The sequence below is a fragment of the Labeo rohita genome, chromosome 5 (genome assembly GCF_022985175.1).
Source record: "Labeo rohita strain BAU-BD-2019 chromosome 5, IGBB_LRoh.1.0, whole genome shotgun sequence".
NCBI lineage: Eukaryota > Metazoa > Chordata > Actinopteri > Cypriniformes > Cyprinidae > Labeo > Labeo rohita.
The window spans coordinates 26053957-26074475 of NC_066873.1; the positions used below are offsets into that span (position 1 = coordinate 26053957).

Sequence of the window (20519 nt, forward strand, 5' to 3'; positions counted from 1 at the left end):
TATTCAAGTCCCCACCGGGACAAAAAAAAAAAAAAAAAAACAGGTACACAAAGTTTGAGATTACATGTTTTTATAGCATTGGCACAAACACAGTGTAGCTATCACAGACATATTTGTTGATTTCTAGAACACAATGGCAAATCCACTTCAAAATATTAAAATAAATAAAAAATGAAATAAAAATGCATACAGTACAATAAAAGAGCCAGCATTTTTTTTACCACTATTCAGAAAGCAGTCACCAAAAAAAAAAAAAAAAAGAAATGGTGAAAACGCAACAAAAGTTTGTGGTTGTACTCCTGAAGAATAGTACTACAAAATTTCATTTAACCAATGATTTCCCTCACAGTAGCCTTCCTGGTCTAATTCTGCAATCCCTTTAACTTGGAAATTGGATGTTGGAGCTGGGAATGACGTCACACCTAAGTTGACTGCAGTGTGACAAACAGAAATGTTAATAATAAAAATAAATAAACTTTTTCCACATTTGTTGATACACTGAACAGCCATATTAGATTTTGAAGTTGGAGTTGTTGTGGTTCCTCCAGGTTTCTGATTCAGAACTTTGACTTGAAGGGGAGTTCCAGTGAAAGGTGAACAATTTCACCAAGCACAAGGGCCAACAGGCGGGAATTTTGCGAATGTATTAAAAGGTGAAGTAGCTACGTCACAGAAATAATGGCAGACAAACATTGCAGGTTTGAGGATAATTATAATGACCACCTTTATTTAAAAGACTCATATATGAGTCCAATTATGTTTTGCTTTAAATGTCAACATGTGGTTAACAACGCAGGGTTTCACGACTCTGGCCTTCAAAGTGTCTGGTTTAATTTAGCTCCAATCCTGATCAACTCACCTGCCTGTCATTTAGTAATCCTGAAGACTAGCTTGATTGATTGATTGATTAGCTTGTTCATGTGTGTTTAATAATGGTTTGGAGGTCAAATTTCCAATAATTATAAAACATGTGCATGCATATATTCTTAATCTCTTCTTGCAAATACACTAGAAATAGATAAAAATAATAATTGAGTCATCAGAAGCAATACTATGAGATATCAATTCCCTGCATCCATTGGATCCACACAGGATTTACAGGATAATCCTTACTGTGACTCAGTATCCCTGGAAAGTAATAACAAGATATATTAGTATATAAGGGAATAACAAGATCCACACAAAATTAAAACCCAGTAGAAGTTATATCTAGATCAAAATAACTATTGGTTGTTGGGATAAAACTAACTACCAGTCTGTTTATAGCAATTACATCATCACCACTAAATCGTTTACCCGGTTTAGTGCCACATGGACCATTGTTGGGTCTGTGCTGCTGGTGGCTTTGCAGGCAAATGCTGAGATAAAGATGGAGATGATTAACTGAAGGATGCAGAACACCAGCGATATTCCAAGGATCCTTAAACGAAACCCCTGAAAACACACATTCAACATGCCCATATATGAAAGCAGTTCCACAAATAACATCCCAGCAATTATATTGAGTTCATTCTGATGATGTGTATTTAAAAAATCAGGATATAAAAGTTCATTCAGCATTTACACTTGTCATTTTATTTTTACTTTTTTTCTTCAGAAGAAAGTATTTTAAAGGCTGCTTTAAAGGGGTCATGAACTGAATTGTTTTGTTTGTTTTTTTTGTTTGTTTGTTTGTTTTGTTTTTCTACTGTTCTCTGAGGTCCCTTTATAATGCTAAACAGTCGGTGATGTAGAAGTTGATGTTGATCTTCTATGGAGTTAGTCACACTATTATGTCATAATGTTCCACAACCTGTGGTTTTGGCAGATTGGCTTCAATATAAGCTGTTTTTAGACTAATGACCATATTTTGAGCTCTGAAACTTACAGGATGTTTTTACAGTACAATAACCTCTTATATGTCAAAAGATCGAGAGAATTTTGATTTCTCAGGTCATGACCCCTGTAATGCAATTACAGTGGATGAAGACTGATCTTTCACGCTTCAGACAAGAAAACACCATGTAAGCTTTAAAAAAAAACTGTTCATATGACTTGTGCACTATATTTCAAATCTTTTCAGATCATCCAGTAGCATTGTGAGGATCAACCTGAGATTTATATTAAGATTTTTAATGATTAATGTCTAGACTTAAATGATAACAGTCTTCATTTTTGGGTGAACTTTTAAGTAAATAAAAGCACAATTAATAGCTAAAAACTATTGATACACATTAAAACAAAACAGTGTATATTTACTACCTGAGAATATATGTAGCCATAGTTACTATTATAGTAGTAATTTATGTGGGTCAAGGTGATTATCATGTCTGCAGCCATCAAAAGGATGGCTATTCCTGCAGTTACGGCACTGATCACGTTCATTCCAAGAGAGGCTTTCACCTACAGGGAGAAAAGCTTTTAAGTGACAGGAATTGTAATGGCACACACTTGTAAAACATCCTAAACTCTGTAAAGTAATAATGAGCCAGATATTTTGATCTGTTAGTGGTTAAAGAATGGATTTCTCTTTGTTTGTTCTCAGTTTGTTACTTACTGGTGGTACTATCAACTTTTGCATCTGAACTCTTCATATATTCAATATAATGAGTTAGGCAAGGTCAGTTTTACACCTGATGTAAATCTTGATCGGAGATTTTTTTTTTTTTTTTACCAATCTAAATGCAGTAAGAGCTTAACTGCTAACAGATGATGATTTCTCCACTATTGCTCAATTGTTGACAGATTCTGGTGATTTAAATTGCACAACAATTAGTTAAGTAATGTAAATAATGATGTACAAATAAGGATCAAAAGGTGAAAGATTTCAGCACATACCACACATGGATGAAGTTTATTTTGCGCAGCAACAGACAGAGATCCAGTACTGATGTACTGAGAAATAAACACAGGACATGTTAAAGTTAATTCTGGAAATTAGAATTAAAAGGTAATAAACCAAAACTTTTTAAATGAAACTTACAATGAAAGATCCCCAGTAGGTGATGCCACTAATGACAGAAATAGTAGGAAATCCGGTGAGTACAATACCAAGTAAAAAGACTATCACTCCAGTCATTATCTGTACAGTCTAGAGGGCAGATATAGGTCCAGGTGTTTATGTTTGGAGACACAAAAACAGAAGACATATTGATGTTTAATGCACTAAAGGGAATCAGAGCTATATCTCTCCACTAGGGTACAAGAGACTGCTGTCATCTTAAGTGATCTGATTAAATGCTAAGAATAATTCCAAAACTTTATCATATCCTGACACGGAATTCAATAGGGTGTCCGTTTATTTTCACATAACTGTGTGTTCATTATAGTTATATAATAATCATTAAATGCATTACCCCCAGTGCCTTTGGTTGGGCTTTGAAAAACTTTTGAAGAGTTGTGTTGTGACATGCTCCTCTGGCCTCCTGTATATCATCATAAATAACGCTGTCTTTCGCCTCTTGTGGATTTATCTTAATGGCAATTGTAGCTCTGTCTGTTGAGATGACCTCACTGGTTTCCATTCTAAGTTGGTTTTGGATTTCACCTGTAATTAAGCATTAATAGTAATTTAATAACAATTAATAATATGATTCACTGTGCTTATTAATACAGAATCTTTGCTTTTTATGTGCATCTGTATTTATATTTAAAACAACTATAAATGTTGTCACTCTAGTGCAGGGGTGGGCAATTAATTTTCCCAAGGGGCTACATGAGAAACTTGGGTGGTTTCAGAGGGCCAGACCAATAAACTTAACTGCATAATATATTTTATATTTTTATAAAAGACAGTAAATGGAACATTACAATCATACAATAAAAATGTGGAGCACACAATTATATCACTATTTAATGAACTTTCTCAAAACAGGTTTGAAAATGTGCATTTTTGCACGTTATGTTTCCTTGTCGGCTGCAAAGATGAAATACTCAGTGCTAATTCTGGACGCGCCTTTAGAGAAATTAAATTAATCTGGGAACATTTGTTTTTGCATTGGTTCGTTTAAAAGTAGACATTTTAAACTTAATATAGATATATTTCTCATGTCTGTGAGGTAGCTATACACTGAGTTTCGGTCCAGATTCAGAGACTGCAGAAAGTGCGTCCTGTTTGTTTTCGTTATTCTACAAAAGCAACGTTTTAATGTGTTTGCATAAATAAGATCAGTTTCGAAGTTTTATTATCAGGAAAAATACAACTCATCGCGCGGGCTCATCCCTGTTATGCAGGTGCATTCTCATGCTCCGCACAAACAAGTTTATTAAAATAAATCTTCACCAGTCTACATCCGAGTCAGATGCAGTTACAACCTATAAATAAAAGGCTATTTGACGTTTTAAAATTATCGAACGGTCTGATGCCGCTCAAATTCGTTGATCATTAGTTGTTGTTGTTGATAAAGATCAAACGGATGTCGCTTAGCCTAAAAAACCTGCTTTAATGAATGACTAATTTATGGATTAAGTAATTAATATACAAAACAGGTTAAGTAAAATATGATGAATATATAATATCTTACAAATATTTATAAAAATGTTAGCCTAGACTGCCATTTCACATTTTCATCTGCAAATAAGTAAATTAGGCTATTTTTAACATGCAATGATATGAAAATAAGATTTAAAAAAAAAACAAGAAGAAAAATATTTAGACAAAAATAAGGAAAAAAATAAATTCATATTTCTAAGGGCTAACGGCAAACTTACATTTCTTGAAAGCTGTCCTACATGATCGCGAACACATTTAAGATGTGGTCACACAAACGGACATATAGGCTATGTAAATTAAATAATAATAATAATAATAATAGCAATAACAATAACAACAACAACAACAATAACAATCATAACAGCGGTTGCCTCGAAAATAAAAGCAGTGCGGTTATATTGCCTGCACCTAATTACATCTATTTGTGATTGACTTTTAATTCACGAATTACCTCAGGCGGGCCAGTCAAGGACAGCCAGAGGGCTGGATGTGGCCCGGGGGCCATAAAATGCCCAGGTCTGCTCTAGTGTATACTCATATCATAATCTTTTGATAAGGAGTTATAAATGTATACTGTATTTTGACAAGGATATTTTGCATGATTGTATGTTTAATTTGATTTTGACATTTTTAAAGTTAGGATCTTTATTAATTGTGTTTCTGTCCCCCGATATCCAAACAAATCTCAAAACACTTATATGGAATTTTATGTTGCAAAGCATCACAATAAAATAAGCATCACTGATGTGAAAGATCCTTTAGTCAAAGATGATCAAAGTCAATAGATGATGGTTATTTTTAACTGATGTATATCAACGTATGCATATAAATATAGGCTTTATTGTTAATTAATAATAGATGTTAACTGAAAAATAAAATATTTTACCTGAAGTTGAATGAGTTGTGTTGATGTCTGATCGTTCTGGTGTATCTTTGTATGAGTGGGTTGTGAAGGACCACTAAGGAGGAGCTTGTGTCATATCAGCTTGCTTTATACTTGTAAGGATTATGCTCATGCCCTTCCTTCTAAAATTTAAAAAGCTTTATATACAGATTAGACAAACTACAAGGGCTATAAATTACAGACTTTGATTAAGGTTGAAAATATCTGTGATTACAAGCATCATCAGACATGTCTGTGTTCAAAACACATACAATAATTCTGTATTTGGCCACATTTGCAGTTTTTGTCTCTTTGTCAAGTCAAGTGATTTAAACAATAGAGACTGTTTCGAAGCAGCTTCAAATGAAATTGGAAAATAACATAATAGATAAATAAGACAAATGCAAATTCCACTTTCAAATTTCAATTTAGTGTTGATAGTTCAGTTCAACAATTGTGTACGTGTAAGTATATATATATATATATATATATATATAAAGAGTTAAGATGCAAAAGCCTCTAAATCCATCTGACACATTTCTTTAAAATTAGCATTTCTTTCTGGCTACTTTGTATAGGTTTCTATGTAAGTACTGCACTTCTGTTTGGGCTGAGGCTGGAATTTAGCGAGTTTGAAGTAAAAGTATTTGATGGACGTATATGTGCAATGTTGGGAAGGTTACTTTGGAAATGTAATAGGTTACAGATTACAGGTTACTTGATTTAAAATGTAATAAGTAGTGTAATTTTTCAGTTACTTTATTAAAGTAATGTAACTTATTACTTTTAATTACTTTTTTATTACTTTTCTAAATTTTTAATATTTTCAACTGTTAATCTTTTTGAAACATTTAAACCAGGCAGAGTTAACCTTACAGTAGCACTCAACACTGATTACTGTCAGACTCTCAAAATCCTTTCAAAACACTTGAATTAAGATTATAATAAGTAAGGGAAAACATACATCTTTATTTTGCGATAACAACTGGCTGGATGTACATTATCTCACTTATTACACAGCTGCTTGATAGATTATTTAGATGTTCTGTGTCAAAATAATAGAGACACGAAACACTGATCTGAGTTGAAATATTTGAACGCAAAGCTTCCATGAAGAAATCAGTTGCTAGCAAGCGGCAAGTTCATACACATTTTAGGGATACAGTGCAGTCATACCACTTTTCTTACGCAACATTTCACCACATAAATAATTAAGTAGTAGTACTAGTATGTTAGTTATCTTATTTATCATTACAGTGTACAAAAAAAAAAAAAAAAAAAAATGGCAGCAGCTGTGTTTGTATGAAACAATAGAGTGAGTCCACGATACCAGGATGACAGAATTAAGAAATTGTCCACATAATTTTAAATTAAGCTTTAATATTTTATTAGCTAACCAAATGCAAAGCTTCCACCAAGAAAAACTACCAAGAATATAGCACTTAAGTTGCCCCGAATGAGTCTGAGTTATTAGCTTTTACCAGTTGTTATCGGGGAATAACATACCTTGGAGCGTCATGACTGACCAATCAGAATCAAGCATTCCACAGAGCTGTGCAATAATTGAATTTAAAGCACAGCCACACAAATTCATACTTTTTTTTTTTTTTTACTTTTTTTTGGGGGGCTTTTTATGCCTTTTATTGTGATATGACAGTAGGGATGACAGGAAAGAGGGAAGCAGGATCGGCAAATGGGCCTTGAGACGGGAATCGAACTCAAGTCACCGTGAGCGCAGTTGCACTATATGTCAGCGTGCTAACCACGAGGGTATTGGCACCGATGCCACAAATTCAGACTTAACAGCTCTTATCTAAATACAATCATAACAAGAAGTAGTTTAATAGCTATGGTACTGTGTTTGAAATCAAATGTTTGCATAGTTATGACAGAAAACACTAGCATCTAACAATGCCTTGGAAGAAAACCATCTTAAACAATAAAGTTTATGCATAAACCCAAATAGTTATCGAATAAGCATGTGTCCTATTCTGTGTCCTAAACTCCTGAAACATTGGTGTCTCATTTTAGAGCAGTCAATGCAATTTATGAAAGAAGTCAATTAAATCTGTAAGTGGGGGTGGGTGTGTAAAAATTTCAGATGTAATCCCCTTTGTAATCACTGGCATTTTTCAAAAGTAACTGTAATTTAATTACACATTTTTTCTCAGTAACTGTAACTAATTACAATTACATTTATTTTGTAATTAAATGACGTAATTTAATAAATAATAAATAAGGCAGATCTAATAATTTAATGTAACAATAAAACCCAAACTACTGCACCAGAACACTAGTTTTACACCAACAGGTAACAGGCAGTTGTGCCTGTGGCTTTGTGGCTTGATATTTCCATTCCATTCTTTTAGTTGTACCTTTGCTCTACTCAGCTGTGTGGAGAGATTGTTGATGTGAGCAGATCTGATGTGAGCAGACTGTAGTATTGTAGCTTACTTGTACACTCCAGATTTTTAGGCTGCCATTGCACGAGCATACTGTAGATAACTACAACATATAAAGATAACCTCATCTAAGTAATTATGCTGATAGTTGTCACAGCACCATTAAAATCATTTAATTTGTTTAGTGAAACATTGGACACTAAAAGCAAGTGGCTTTAAAAATACTGAGACCAGATGCAGAGGATGAATTGACCACAAAAGCTTACCACTGATGTGTTTTCTTGTCAGGCAGTTTCTTGTTCATTAAACTGAAACCTGGTTTTAACTGACAGTAACCTCAACTATTTGACACCAAACATTTCAAATATGCTTGGTCCAAAATTGAACTGGACTGATCTCAAAGTAAAGTGCAAAATGGAGACTAAAAATACAAGTCCAGTGTCGGGTTGCTATAAATGCTTAGATTAGTTGTCTTAATTTTTTTCTTTAACACAAATTTTTCATGTCAGTTACATAAAAATGCATAATGGTCTAATCCTATTTAGTTATGACGGAAATGTCACTGATTTGATCGATCAGTATTCACATTTTTAAGTTCTGTCCAGTACTTGAAAGCCAACAGGTTTCTGTGCGCGCACATTCAAAGCACGCTCACAGGCAGTGCCTCTAAGTCAGCATGCAAATGCTGAATTAAGTTCTCTTTCACATGTTATTGCTACACACTTACAGTACTGCAAAACTAAAAAACTATTTGATTTGTATTTTGAATTAATATCTTTATTTATCTTTTTGCTTGTAATTAGGGGCCAAGCACCGAAGGTGCGATGGCACCTATTGTATCCGTTGGCGTTATTATTATTCCGCTTCTTCTTCTTCTTCTTCTTCTTCTTCTTCTTCTTCCTCTTCCGCCGCAAGTCTATGGCAGCCCATAGAACCGCTTGCGGGAAAGTTGTATAATTTTGCACACTGATAGAGGACAGTCCCAACATTAACCATAGCAAGTTTGGAGTCTCTAACTCAAACTCTCTAGCGCCACCACTTGTCCAAACTTTCAAAAGATTTATGCTAATAACGTTTGAACCGTAAGTCACACAACAAAAATTCTTTTTTCCTCTGATTCCTTGGCTTATGCCGAGTTGAATGGACACCAAAATTCAAAAATCGTAAGGTTTAGTTTTTTCGCTATTCTCAATTGTTCGTAAAACCTACTTTTTCGAACTCGTCCTAGGCCGTTGCACCGATTGTCACAAAAATTGATCCAGATCATCTTCAGACCACGCTGGCAAAAAGTTATGGAATTCAAGTCGATTCGTCCAGCCGTTCACGAATAACACGCGAAAGAATTCTACGAAAAGCTAGCAAAAATCAATGTGAGGCTATATCTCCGTAACAGTTTGGCATATTGACACCAAACTTGGTGTGTGTTATAACAAGCATGACCTGAGCCTACCTGCAGTGTTTCGGTGCAGTGCCCCCCTAGTGGTCAGAAGATACGAAAAATGGCTATTTTTCTTTATAACGTCTGAATGATTTGTCCAAAAATCACAAAACTGGTCTCTTTAGATTCGGTGTGTCATACCGAGTCGAACCATATCCAATTTTCCCATGTCAGCCATTTTGGGTGTCGGCCATTTTGAATTTAGCTTTAAAATGCTGTATCTTGAGAACCGATTAGCGTATCGTTTCGACATTAATTACAAAAATGTTCTGTACCATGCCCTGAATGTACATAAAAATTTTGGGGCCACCTTGTGGTCAAAAGTTATAACGAAATTTCAAAAATTGCTAATAACTTTTGCGTACATTAGCCTATTGAAATGTAACTGATTTTGATAGATTCCTTCGGTCGTGCTGAGAACACCGATACCAATTTTGCCAATTTTGGCTGAACTTCCTGTCCGCCATTTTGATTCATGTTGAAAACCTACTTTTTCGAACTCCTCCTAGACCGTTAGTCCAATTTTCACCAAATTTGACTCAGATCATCTTCAGACCATGCTGACAAAAAGTTATGGATTTTGTGTCGATACACGAAACCGTTTTCGTTTAGCGCATCAACGAATTTACTGGAAAGATGCCAAATTGCATCCGAGTCTGTATCTCTGCAAAGCTTTGACATATTGACACCAAATTTTATATGTGCTATTGTCACCACACTCTGACCAAGCCACATCAATTTGGTAACAGTGCCACCTATGGGTCAGAAGTAATACGCCATTCACTAAACATTAATAATGAAATTTACAAAAATGCTAATAACTTCTGTTTACATTAGCCTATTGGAATGAAACTGACGCCAATAGATTCCTTGGGTCAAGTCGAGAACATTCATACCCATTATGCCGAAATTGGCCAAACTTCCTGTCCGCCATTTTGATTAATGTACAAAACCTACTTTTTCGAACTCCTCCCAGACTGTTAGTCCGATCTTCACCAAATTTGACTCAGATCATCTTCAGACTATGCTGGCAAAAAGTTATGAATTTCGTGTCGATATACAAAACCGTTTTCATTTAGCGCATCAACAAATTTGCTGGAAAGATGCCAAACTACATCTGAGGCTGTATCTCTGCAAAGCTTTGACATAATGACGGCAAACTTTGTGTGTGTCATTGTCATTTCACACAGAACACGTCACATCAATTTGAAAACAGCACCACCTGTTGGTCAAAAGTGATAAGCCATTAAATTTTATTACGACTGGTTGTATTTATGATTTTTCAGCCATTTCAACTGATATTATCCTAAAATGGCTTAAGTTACTCACTGTTGTAGTCGGTCTGCTGCTCCTTGCCGTGCTTAACTCCTCATTCTGCCTCTTTTGTGCTTGGCCCCGCAATTGCTGCTTGCAGCTATATTTCATAATTAGACTTTTTACTTGCCTTCAGTAAGCACAAGCAGTTTTACTTACATTAGTATTGGTTTTTGCTGTTGTTTTGAAATTAATATTATTTTTTTAACATGTTGTCAGCTTTTAGCTTTAAAGAAAAATTATTTTTTCTAACGTCTTTGCTGCAGTACTTCGAATGGGTCCAAAACCACCTTGGGTGTACATTAGTTTCTAATAATTCAACGGCTTGTAGTCAATTATTCCTTACATAATGTAATTTATTAACTATAAATGCATTCAAAAATAAAACAGTTGTGAGTTAGGTGTGAGTTATGGAAAGTTCATAAGAAGTATACATAATAAGTACATAACAGTAAGAGCTTTTATATGCACAGTGTGTGCATGTAAAGGCTAGGTTTATGCCTCACAGCCTCATTTTCATCCAAGATAAAATTCAAAATGCCATCCACCCTGACTAAGGTCTAAACATTCGACATACAAAACCCAAAACACGCAGCCACAATCAGAAATTAGAGGTGGATTTCTATCAAAATGGCAAGATGCAATAGAGTTTTGCTTTTGTTACATTTAAATTGACTTTTTCTTGTTGTAAAGGTTAAAACCATGCTAAGATACTGACAAACAATATACATAAATAAAACACTGGGCCTAAAGTAAAAGTATATTATGAGGTCAGTTTTCGCAATAATTATAAAATATACACAAACATTCTTGTTCTGTTGTTAGAGCAAGAATATGTTACATTTTATTCTGTTCAGTTCCTAAAACACTATACAAAGATCTTTGTTCTCAGTTTTCTAAGGAAGCTGATACCACTGTGGTAAAAGAGCATTTACCATGGAAAGTAATGTGGTTGCCTTTTATTCTGTTCATGCAAATGCATCAGTGGAGTACGGTGTTGGTTAAAAGGCACTTTTTATTTTATTTACTTATTTATTTTTTTACTGGTCCCAAAATTAATGGTGATCAAAAAAAAAAATTTCTTTCGTAAATATACTGGAGCAACAATTTTTGTGAAAGAAAAAAAAAATAGATTTCATTAAAACATAGTGTATTGTCTTGTTTCTGTGTGAGTGTGTGTCTTTGAGTGGGTCTCATGCCGTGCGTGTTATCATTCATGTGGTGTGTTGTGTGTTTGGGGCAGGCGACAGGATCTTGACACTCTTGTCTGGTTCGATTTCAGTTTATTTTCGAGATCAAGATGCTGCCTGATCCATGTTTGGTCTGTTATTGTGAACACATGCTTGTGGATCCTGTTTCCTTTCTTTTGTCTTGTCATGTTTAGCACATAGTCTGGGTGTTTGTTTTCTCACCATCTGATCTTGTCTGGTGTTGTGTGTTGCTTTTGTCAAGAACATTGCTTGCAATTGCTTTCACTGGCCTTGTGTTCTTGTATACGGATCAGGTGTTTTTTTTTTTTCACATAAAAAAGGAAGCTATAATAATGTTTTATGCATTACAGTCTAACAGCAATCAGACCACCACATTTTGAGTACATATGAGCTTTTTATTTTATCACAAAAAAATAATATTAAAAAAAAAAAATCCTGAAATTCTTTAAGAGCCGTATTGTGTTTTGTTCCTCTGGCCTGCTGTTCATCATCACAAATAACAGCATCTTGTTATCTGTATATTATTACAGCAATAAGCCTCTTTAGCTGTTATAAATTCACTGTAAACCACAGCTTCATGGGGCTTATTGCTTTTATAATAGTTATATACATGTAATGATATAAATAAAAACAAGTATTCTTCCACCAAACAATGTAGTTCCTCAGAAACAGTTGTGGTTGCAACAAAGTGCTTGCCGAGCAACATACAGAAGTAAACAAAGGTGTATGTTTGTAGAGTAATTTACAACAGCTTCGAACGTGGCTCAACCAATCAGATTCAAGGATTGGAACTATCCATTCTACAAAATATATTATAGAATCTCAGTGATACTAAAATAACATTTACTGTGATTGACTTCTTGAGTTCCTATTTCAAACAATGTGATATACATTAAGATAAAAGCCAGTTTTGTATTGAATATTCTGGTCATTTTATATTTCTTTTACAATCAACTAGCTTTAACTTTGGTTGTGGCTTGTTTATTGGAGTGGCATCATTCTCTAAAAACACTGACTTCAACAGAAAGGTCTATCAAAATTAAAATAACTATTGGTTGTTGTAATAAAACTGATAGTCACGCTTGTAACAGCATCACCACCATTAAAACATTTACCTTGTTTAGTGCCACAGTGATCACTGTAGAATGGATGCTGCTGGAGGCTTTGCAAGCAACTGCTGAGATGCAGATGGAGAGGATGAACTGAGGAATGGTGAACACCAGCAATATCACAACAGTCCGCAAATTAAAACTCTGCAAAACATATATGAGCCATTTGTGAAAGTATTTCCACAAAAAACATCCATCAACTACACTGAGTGAGTTTCTAAACAAATTATATTGAAGCAGGTATCATTTTGAGCTATTTATGACAGCATCTCAACAAATAGGATTAAGCAAAAAGTCACAAATAAATCAATAATTTTATTTATTATTTATTAAATGCTCACGCCCCGCTCTTGGAGTAAACTATGCATTTATTAACATTGCATTAAAATTAAGTAACAAGAGGAATTTCACCCAGTGGAACAAAGTAAACGTACATTTTTTTTTTTTTTTTTTAACTTTTTTTTTTATTAGAAATGTGCTTGAGTTAAAGTACCCACCTTTACATCTACTCTTAGTACAAATTTTCTTTAAAAATGTACTCAAGTAAATGTAACTGAATAAAAGTACTTTGTTATTACCCACCTCTGAAGCATAAATTAATAATCATATCTCTATGCTCATCAGTATAATGGCTATCCCTACCAGTTACGGCACTGATCACATTCATCACAAGAGAGGCTTTCACCTGCAGCAACAGAATGTACTAGTTTAAGAAAATTACTCAAAGAACAGATTGACAAGGCTTGTAGAAAATCAAGATTACTTTTAATCAAAGGGGGAAAAAAGGAAAAGAAACTATAAAAATCATGTCTGCGCAGACAAGAAGGGTTGGCTGGACACCCAAAGATTGCAGAAATGGGACAATGTTCAGCCAACATTATATGTGTTCATGCAACAGTTTTGTCTGGTCCTTGAATCTGATTGGTTGTTAAGAGTGTGATATTTGAGTGATAACTCCAACCATCACTCTGTTGGTGGTTTTTCATGGTGGATGCCCAAATCCATTATAATTGTTAAAAATAATGCTGTAGTTTTTTTAGTTGAGATACTTGTTTTGAAAATTCGCTTCAACATTTTTGAAGATGTGAGCTTAAGGGTGTAAGTGGCCATTCAGCACTCATGAACCCACCGAGAGCAGCCTCACCTCAGCTAGTTCTATTGAAATTTGCCACTGGCTTGGATGTCTTTATAGTGGTTAAACATGAAATATAATTTGTTTGGGGTAAATATAATGGACAGGTCTTATTAATCTTTTATTTGTTCCTGAGCAAATGGTTTTGGCTGAAGGCAAAATCTCATCACATTATATCTTATGTAACTTTAATGTTGTATATCAGAGCACTGTATTGACTGAATTGCCTAACAACTCTTATGATAGCTGTTGCTGTTGTTTATTAAAAATTATTATTCAATAAATAATATTTTATATAAATAATAGTAGTATTCAACAATAGTATTTAGTATTGGGAAATGGTGTGTGTGTGTGTGGTCGTGATTGTGATTAGTTTCATTGTTCTGCCATTTGATGGCAACTAAAGACTGTTTTAACGAGTCAGCAGTAAAGACTTTTATATTGAAAGAGACTGAGACTACAGAGACCTCTAAACTTTTAGAAACAAGGAAGCTATTTTTACTTTCAACAACAGCTTGTAAGACACAGTCAACAAATGGACTGAGCAGTGCTTTCATCAGAAATCACCCTTAACAGATGAAAGAATAGTATGATAAAGATATCGTTTTCTCTGCTATATTTTTTTTAAGACTAAGATGATTTAAAGTGCACAGTCATAACCAAAAAAGAATAAATAAAATAAATAATGGAAATACACCAGAAACAATGTCATAAAAGAAAAGTTATAATGTGCTGAAACTGGTTTGATGGTATGTACAGTACTTAACAAACACAAATTGACTTTTTTTCTGTGCAGCAACAGACAGAGATCCAGCACTGATGTGCTGAGGAAGAAACACAAGAAACGTTGAAGTTTCTGCTCTAAATAAAATTAAAATGTAAAGGAAAATAAAGCAAAAGTGACTTACAATGAAAGATCCCCAGTAGGTGATGCCACTAATGGCAACAATACTGGCAGAATTGTTGAAGATGGTGAGTACAATACCAATCAATAAGACAACTGCTCCAGTCGTTATCTGGACATTCTAGATGGCAGGTACAGGTTAGATGTTTTATTCATGATGGCATAACATTTATGCAGTTACTAAATTTAATATACAACATTAAATCAAACATGTACAGTATATATGCATAGGGCTCTTATGACAAGACAGTTCTTTCAATTTAAATTATCTAGAAGAAATTAAATAGTAAGAATAGTCCCAAAACATATATCATTATAATACAGCATTAAATGCATTACCCCCAGTGCCTTTGGTTGTGCTCTGAAAATTTCTGTAAGAGTATTGTGTTTTCTTTCTCCGACCTCCATCCATCAACAAAAATAATGCTGTCTTTTGCCGACTGTGGATTTACTTGGATAATAAGTGTAGCTTTGTCAGTAGAGATGACCTTGCTGGTTTCCATTCTTGGAGAAGATTTGTCTGAAAACAATTCAGAATTCATATACATATGATTGTCTAATGAAATTTTATGTACAAAGCAAAACTTACAAAGAGCAACACTAAAACAATTATTGATGAGAAAAAGTTATATAAAGATATATAAAGTATATAAAAGATGTTTATATATATATATATATATATATATATATATATATTTATTTATTTATTTATTTTTACCTGGAATGAGATTTGTTGATGTCTGGTAGCTCTTTCGATGTATTTTTGTGTGTGTGGACTCTGTGAAGAAGGTGTGGCTACAAAGTTTCTGTTAATGGCCAGCTTCCTTCCTTAAATACAAAAAAAAAAAAAAAATAAAAAAATAAATAACTTTGTAGTATTGTTGACATGTTCTCTATAAATAATAGAGAATATGTATCAAGATATATGTCCATGCATTTTGTATGGGCTATTAATAATAATAATAATAATAATAATGCCTGATTTAAACCTGTGGATTTAAATTGCTAAATTATGTGTTACTGGATATGCACTTTTTTTTTTTCAAATTAGGGCAATCATATGATTAAAAAAAAACTGTTTAAATAATAATTAATGTTTTGTTTAATGTTTAAATTGCACTGTATGTAATCAGTGACAGTGTGCTGGCTTGGTGTCTCACACCATACTCAGCAAACAAGAATTATGAATATTTCTCTGTGATAGATTTTGCAAGGGGGCCACAGGACCATCATTGATTTCATTAATTATGCACAAAAATATTTACAGGCATATACTTTTACTATCACTAATGCTAATTACACACTAAATACATTATGATTATTGGTGGGTTTTCACTGCAAAACAACACAAAAATGCTGCAAATATTAATGCAATTTATGTGAAAAGCCACCAAAACATTCAGTCATTTTGCAACACAGTAATTTTGAGACTGTGACCTCATTTAACCTAATTAGACAAATGTTTACAAAAAATTCTAAAACTATAAACTCTGATTATTATGAATAATCAGCAAAGAGAGCTGATGCAGATAATTAATGAACTGGACACAAGCACTTACCAGTGATGGAAGTGTGTGTGTGTACCTGTTATTTATTACGTTATGAGGACTAAATGTCCCCACAAGAATAGTAATACCAGTGAATTTTGACCTTGTGGGGACATTTGTGAGGTCCCCATGAGGAAACAGGCTTATAAATCATACAGAATGAGTTTTTTTTTTTGAGAAAGTAAAAGTGTCTCCTGTGAGGGCTAGGTTTAGGTGTAGGGTAGGTGTAGGGCAATAGAAAATACGGTTTGTACAATATAAAAACCATTACACCTATGGAATGTCCCCATAAAACATGGAAACACAACATGAGTGTGTGTGTGTGTGTTGTGACATAGTACAGTTCAGTCTTTTAGCTACTGCCCCCAGATGGCACAACTTAGGTAACACAAATGTTTTTGACTTGTTTACTAACTTAAATAAATGACATCAGTTGTAGTTAAGGTTAGCTCCTGATTAGTTAATGATTAGTTAATGTCATCACTAGTCATTAGTTCATGTTGAAGTAAGTATTAATTTAAATAACAGTACTTGATTACTCATGTGCTCTTATTATAAAGTGTTACCTACAATGCTTTTCTCATTTACTTTTCTTAAAATCTGTTGTACAACTTTAAAAACTTATCTAGAAATAAACATCTCGAAATACCACCATCAAACAGCAACTGTTATGTTCTTAAAAACATGAATTATTAATTTAGAATCTTAATCATTTACATCATATATAAACAGGAGCATGTTATGCATAATTGTTTAAAAATGTATAAAGTATATTGTTACTGTGACATTCAAATTCCAGTTGATTATCCTCAGAATAGATTTTTAATTTTATTTGCTCATTTGGCTGGTTAGCATGGGCTATTAGTCCCTGCTGATATAAATATCAATTATGTTGTTATTAACACAGATTATCAGTTTATGTCACAGTTTATTTTTTAACATTGTACTATACAGTAATAGAGTAAAAATTCTACATTGTGTTTGTTTTTCTTTATGTAAATATGTTTTGATGTACTTGTGATAAAATTTAATGCTTTCACAAATATAGTGAAAAGATTATAGGAGTGAGGATATTTGTAGTATATGGTCACCTGACTTGAAAGACTCATAAATCAGTCATACAATGTTTTTCTTTAAAGGGGTGCTATTACACTCTAAAAACTGTTGGGTTAAATACAACCCAGTGCTGGGTAAAATATGGACAAACTACAAAATATTCTTGTTTTGACCCAGAACATTTAACCCAACCACTGGGTCAAAACAACCCAATCACTGGGTATGTCCATATTTTACCCAGGTTGTTTTTAACCCAGCAGTTTTTAGAGTGTATGCTTTTATTTTTTGAGTTTTAGTCAATGTGTGGTGTGTATTTTTGGGCATAAAAAGATCTACAAAGTTGCAAATCTCAAAGTCCACTCAAAAGGGAGATATTTTGTTTTTAAAAAATCTCTTTCCAAGAACTACAACGAACGGCTCCTTTGGACTACAGCGTTTGTTTTCCACATGCAATGATGTCACAATGTGGTTCCATTAGAATATCATTAAATTAAATCCCGCCTACGGAAAATCAAATTGTTGGGGGTGTGTAGGGACGAGGTGGGGGATTAGCCAAACTTTAGCGATGCAGCGCGGAAAGCCACAGACATGTGCAGTTTGGCAGGTATAAACACAGATTTATTCATCAGAGCTGTAACAGTGTAGATAGGTTCACTTATAATGCCCGATCTACTCCGGTTGCTTTTTAAAATGCATAAACTTTATTCACATAGAATGTAGATAGCTTCACTAATCAGTGATGATGTTTTTTGATAAACTGTTAGGCTGCTTCACTAATGAGGTTTTTTGATAATGTTAGGCTGGTTTTAGCCTTATGCTGCTGGTTTAGGGCAATGAAACCAAGTATGTAAAATAATTAAATAAATTAGCATGATAATATCATGTATCTGCAATCTCGCAGGATGGGACTCAACACTACTGTAGCATATTATTTACTCATCCTCCATGGATCCCAGGTGTATATGACTTCCTTCTTTCAGACAAATGCAATCGGAGTCTAATAAAGTCTAATAAACTGCACTACTAAGTGTTCGCCAAGATTCACTCATTAATCTTTATTCAAGTATTTGTGCTATAATGTAAAATGTAAATTATGAAAAAATAATGCTTTTTTCGAACCACTAAGCATGAGAGCATGTTCTAGTACACCCCCAAAACAAAATCAAGACTTTGAAAAAGAGCATAATAGGACCCCTTTAAAAATAAAGTCAGCTGCACTTTATTTAACAGTAGGCCTATGTGCACTTACCTGTACTTACAGTGTACTTACCTAAGAAAGTATAAGGTAATTACATGGGTTAGGGTGATGTTTAGGGCTAGTACCTAGTTATTACCCAGTTATTGTAATTACTATAAAAAGTACATAATATGTACAGGACTGTAAAATAAAGTGCTACCATAATGTCAACATGTAGTTAACATACAAAACATATAGTAGTTCTCAACTCAGGCCCTTAGGATCTATGATCCTGCATAGTTTAGCTCCAACCCTGATCAATTCACCTGCCTGTCTTTTTTTAGAAATTGCAAAGACCATAGTAAGCTTGTTCATGTGTTTGGTCAGAGTTAAAATTAAACTATTTTTTGAAAAATTATAAAATATTCACAAACATTCTTGCTCAGTTACAGATGCATATTTTTTTCTGTTCAATTACTGTAACACTAGAGATTAAAAAAAAGTCAGAAAAGTCATCAGAGGTAACAATATGAGATATTAATTCCATCTTTTGACAGTAGGATCTGCTCACTGTGACTCAGTATCCCTGGAAACAGACAAGATATATTAGTAAAGTGCAGCACAGAGTCTACATATGAGAAAATGATGACAGAATTGTCATGGTTTCAATATAGACTCATTGGAAAAATGTATGATTTCTGTAAAACATGAGCCATTACATTCCATAAAAGACTGAAAAGACTCATATAAGCTAAAATGGCATGGTTTCTTCAGAAAATAAAATTTTATCTGATGCCATATCATTAATGTTTGGATACACATAAAAAAATAAGCTAATAATTGTTGTGGACTATAGTTTAAAGGCAATCAGATCAGCACATTCACTTGAGGACATTTGACACAGAAGAAAATATAACAATAAAATATTTCCAAAATCATTTATAATTATCATATATTATTAAATGCATTACCCCCAATTCCTTTGGTTGTGCTTTGAAAAATTCTGTAAGAGTTGTATAGTGATATGTTCCTGTGTCTTGTGGCACCTGTTGTTTTACTTGGATGATAACTGTTGCTTTGTCATTGGAGATGACCTTGCTGCTTTCCATTCTTTACAAAATTTTGGAGTTCCCCTGTAATTAAAGAACATATCTGTGGATTGTTTAATGAATTATACTGCCAGAAAATGTCCACCAAATTACATGAAACACATCATGCATCTTCCAGCAGACTTTTGACAGCTTTTGTTAAAACTACAGATCGAACTTGTGCAGTTTTATATTCCTGCCCACAAAGTAAGATTGACAGAGAGGTGGTGCCCAGTGCATCATGGGTGCTGAAGTTTCCCTATACCTATCTGGCAAGCACCAATTAAAAAGAAAATAATAATAACAATAATAATAATAAAAATAATAATGAATAGACAGACAGGTATTATTAAAAGTCAAATCTTGACAACATTGAATTTAGCATTCAAAACTCTGCAGCTGCATTAATATGCATATCAATACAGACCTTACTCTGCTTTTCACGAACAGTACATCTGCATTCATATTTAAAGCATTCATATTTAAAACATTGCAAAGGCTTTTGTTAGCTTTATTAGCATTGTAGTAAAAAGTAGAAGACCAGCACAGCATAAAATGTTGTCACTCTAATATACACCCATATTATAATCATTTGATAGTCTAAGATTCTTTAAATTTCATCGCAAGTAAAAAATTAAAGCAACAACTTAAACTAAAACAGTTACTGGTGCAAAAGGTTACTTGGTCAAAGATGATCAAAGTCACTGATGTGTCTCATAGTGTGTATAAATGTAGGCTTTATCATTAAAAATACATTTTACAAAATCATGCATAAGTAACTAATGCA

The 20519-nt window shown here is 33.6% G+C and overlaps 2 protein-coding genes across 3 annotated transcripts in view; both read right to left on the reverse strand.

Moving 5' to 3' along the window:
- Window positions 1–20519, reverse strand: part of ms4a17c.1 (membrane-spanning 4-domains, subfamily A, member 17C.1) — a 73700-nt gene that overhangs the window by 26828 nt on the left and 26353 nt on the right. The window lies entirely within an intron of this gene.
- LOC127165863 (membrane-spanning 4-domains subfamily A member 4A-like) lies at window positions 125–12864 on the reverse strand. Of its 2 annotated transcripts, none has more exons than XM_051110815.1 (7): window positions 12835–12864; window positions 3336–3526; window positions 2963–3070; window positions 2818–2874; window positions 2242–2382; window positions 1297–1434; window positions 125–1128 (listed from the first exon to the last, which is right to left on the reverse strand). In XM_051110815.1, exons 2-7 carry the CDS (start codon window positions 3501–3503, stop codon window positions 1120–1122), a joined length of 621 nt encoding a protein of 206 aa, XP_050966772.1. In that variant the 5' UTR covers window positions 3504–3526; window positions 12835–12864; the 3' UTR covers window positions 125–1119. The 2 variants fall into 2 exon arrangements, with proteins under 2 accessions (XP_050966772.1, XP_050966771.1); XM_051110814.1 differs by lacking the exon at window positions 12835–12864 and adding an exon at window positions 5358–5574.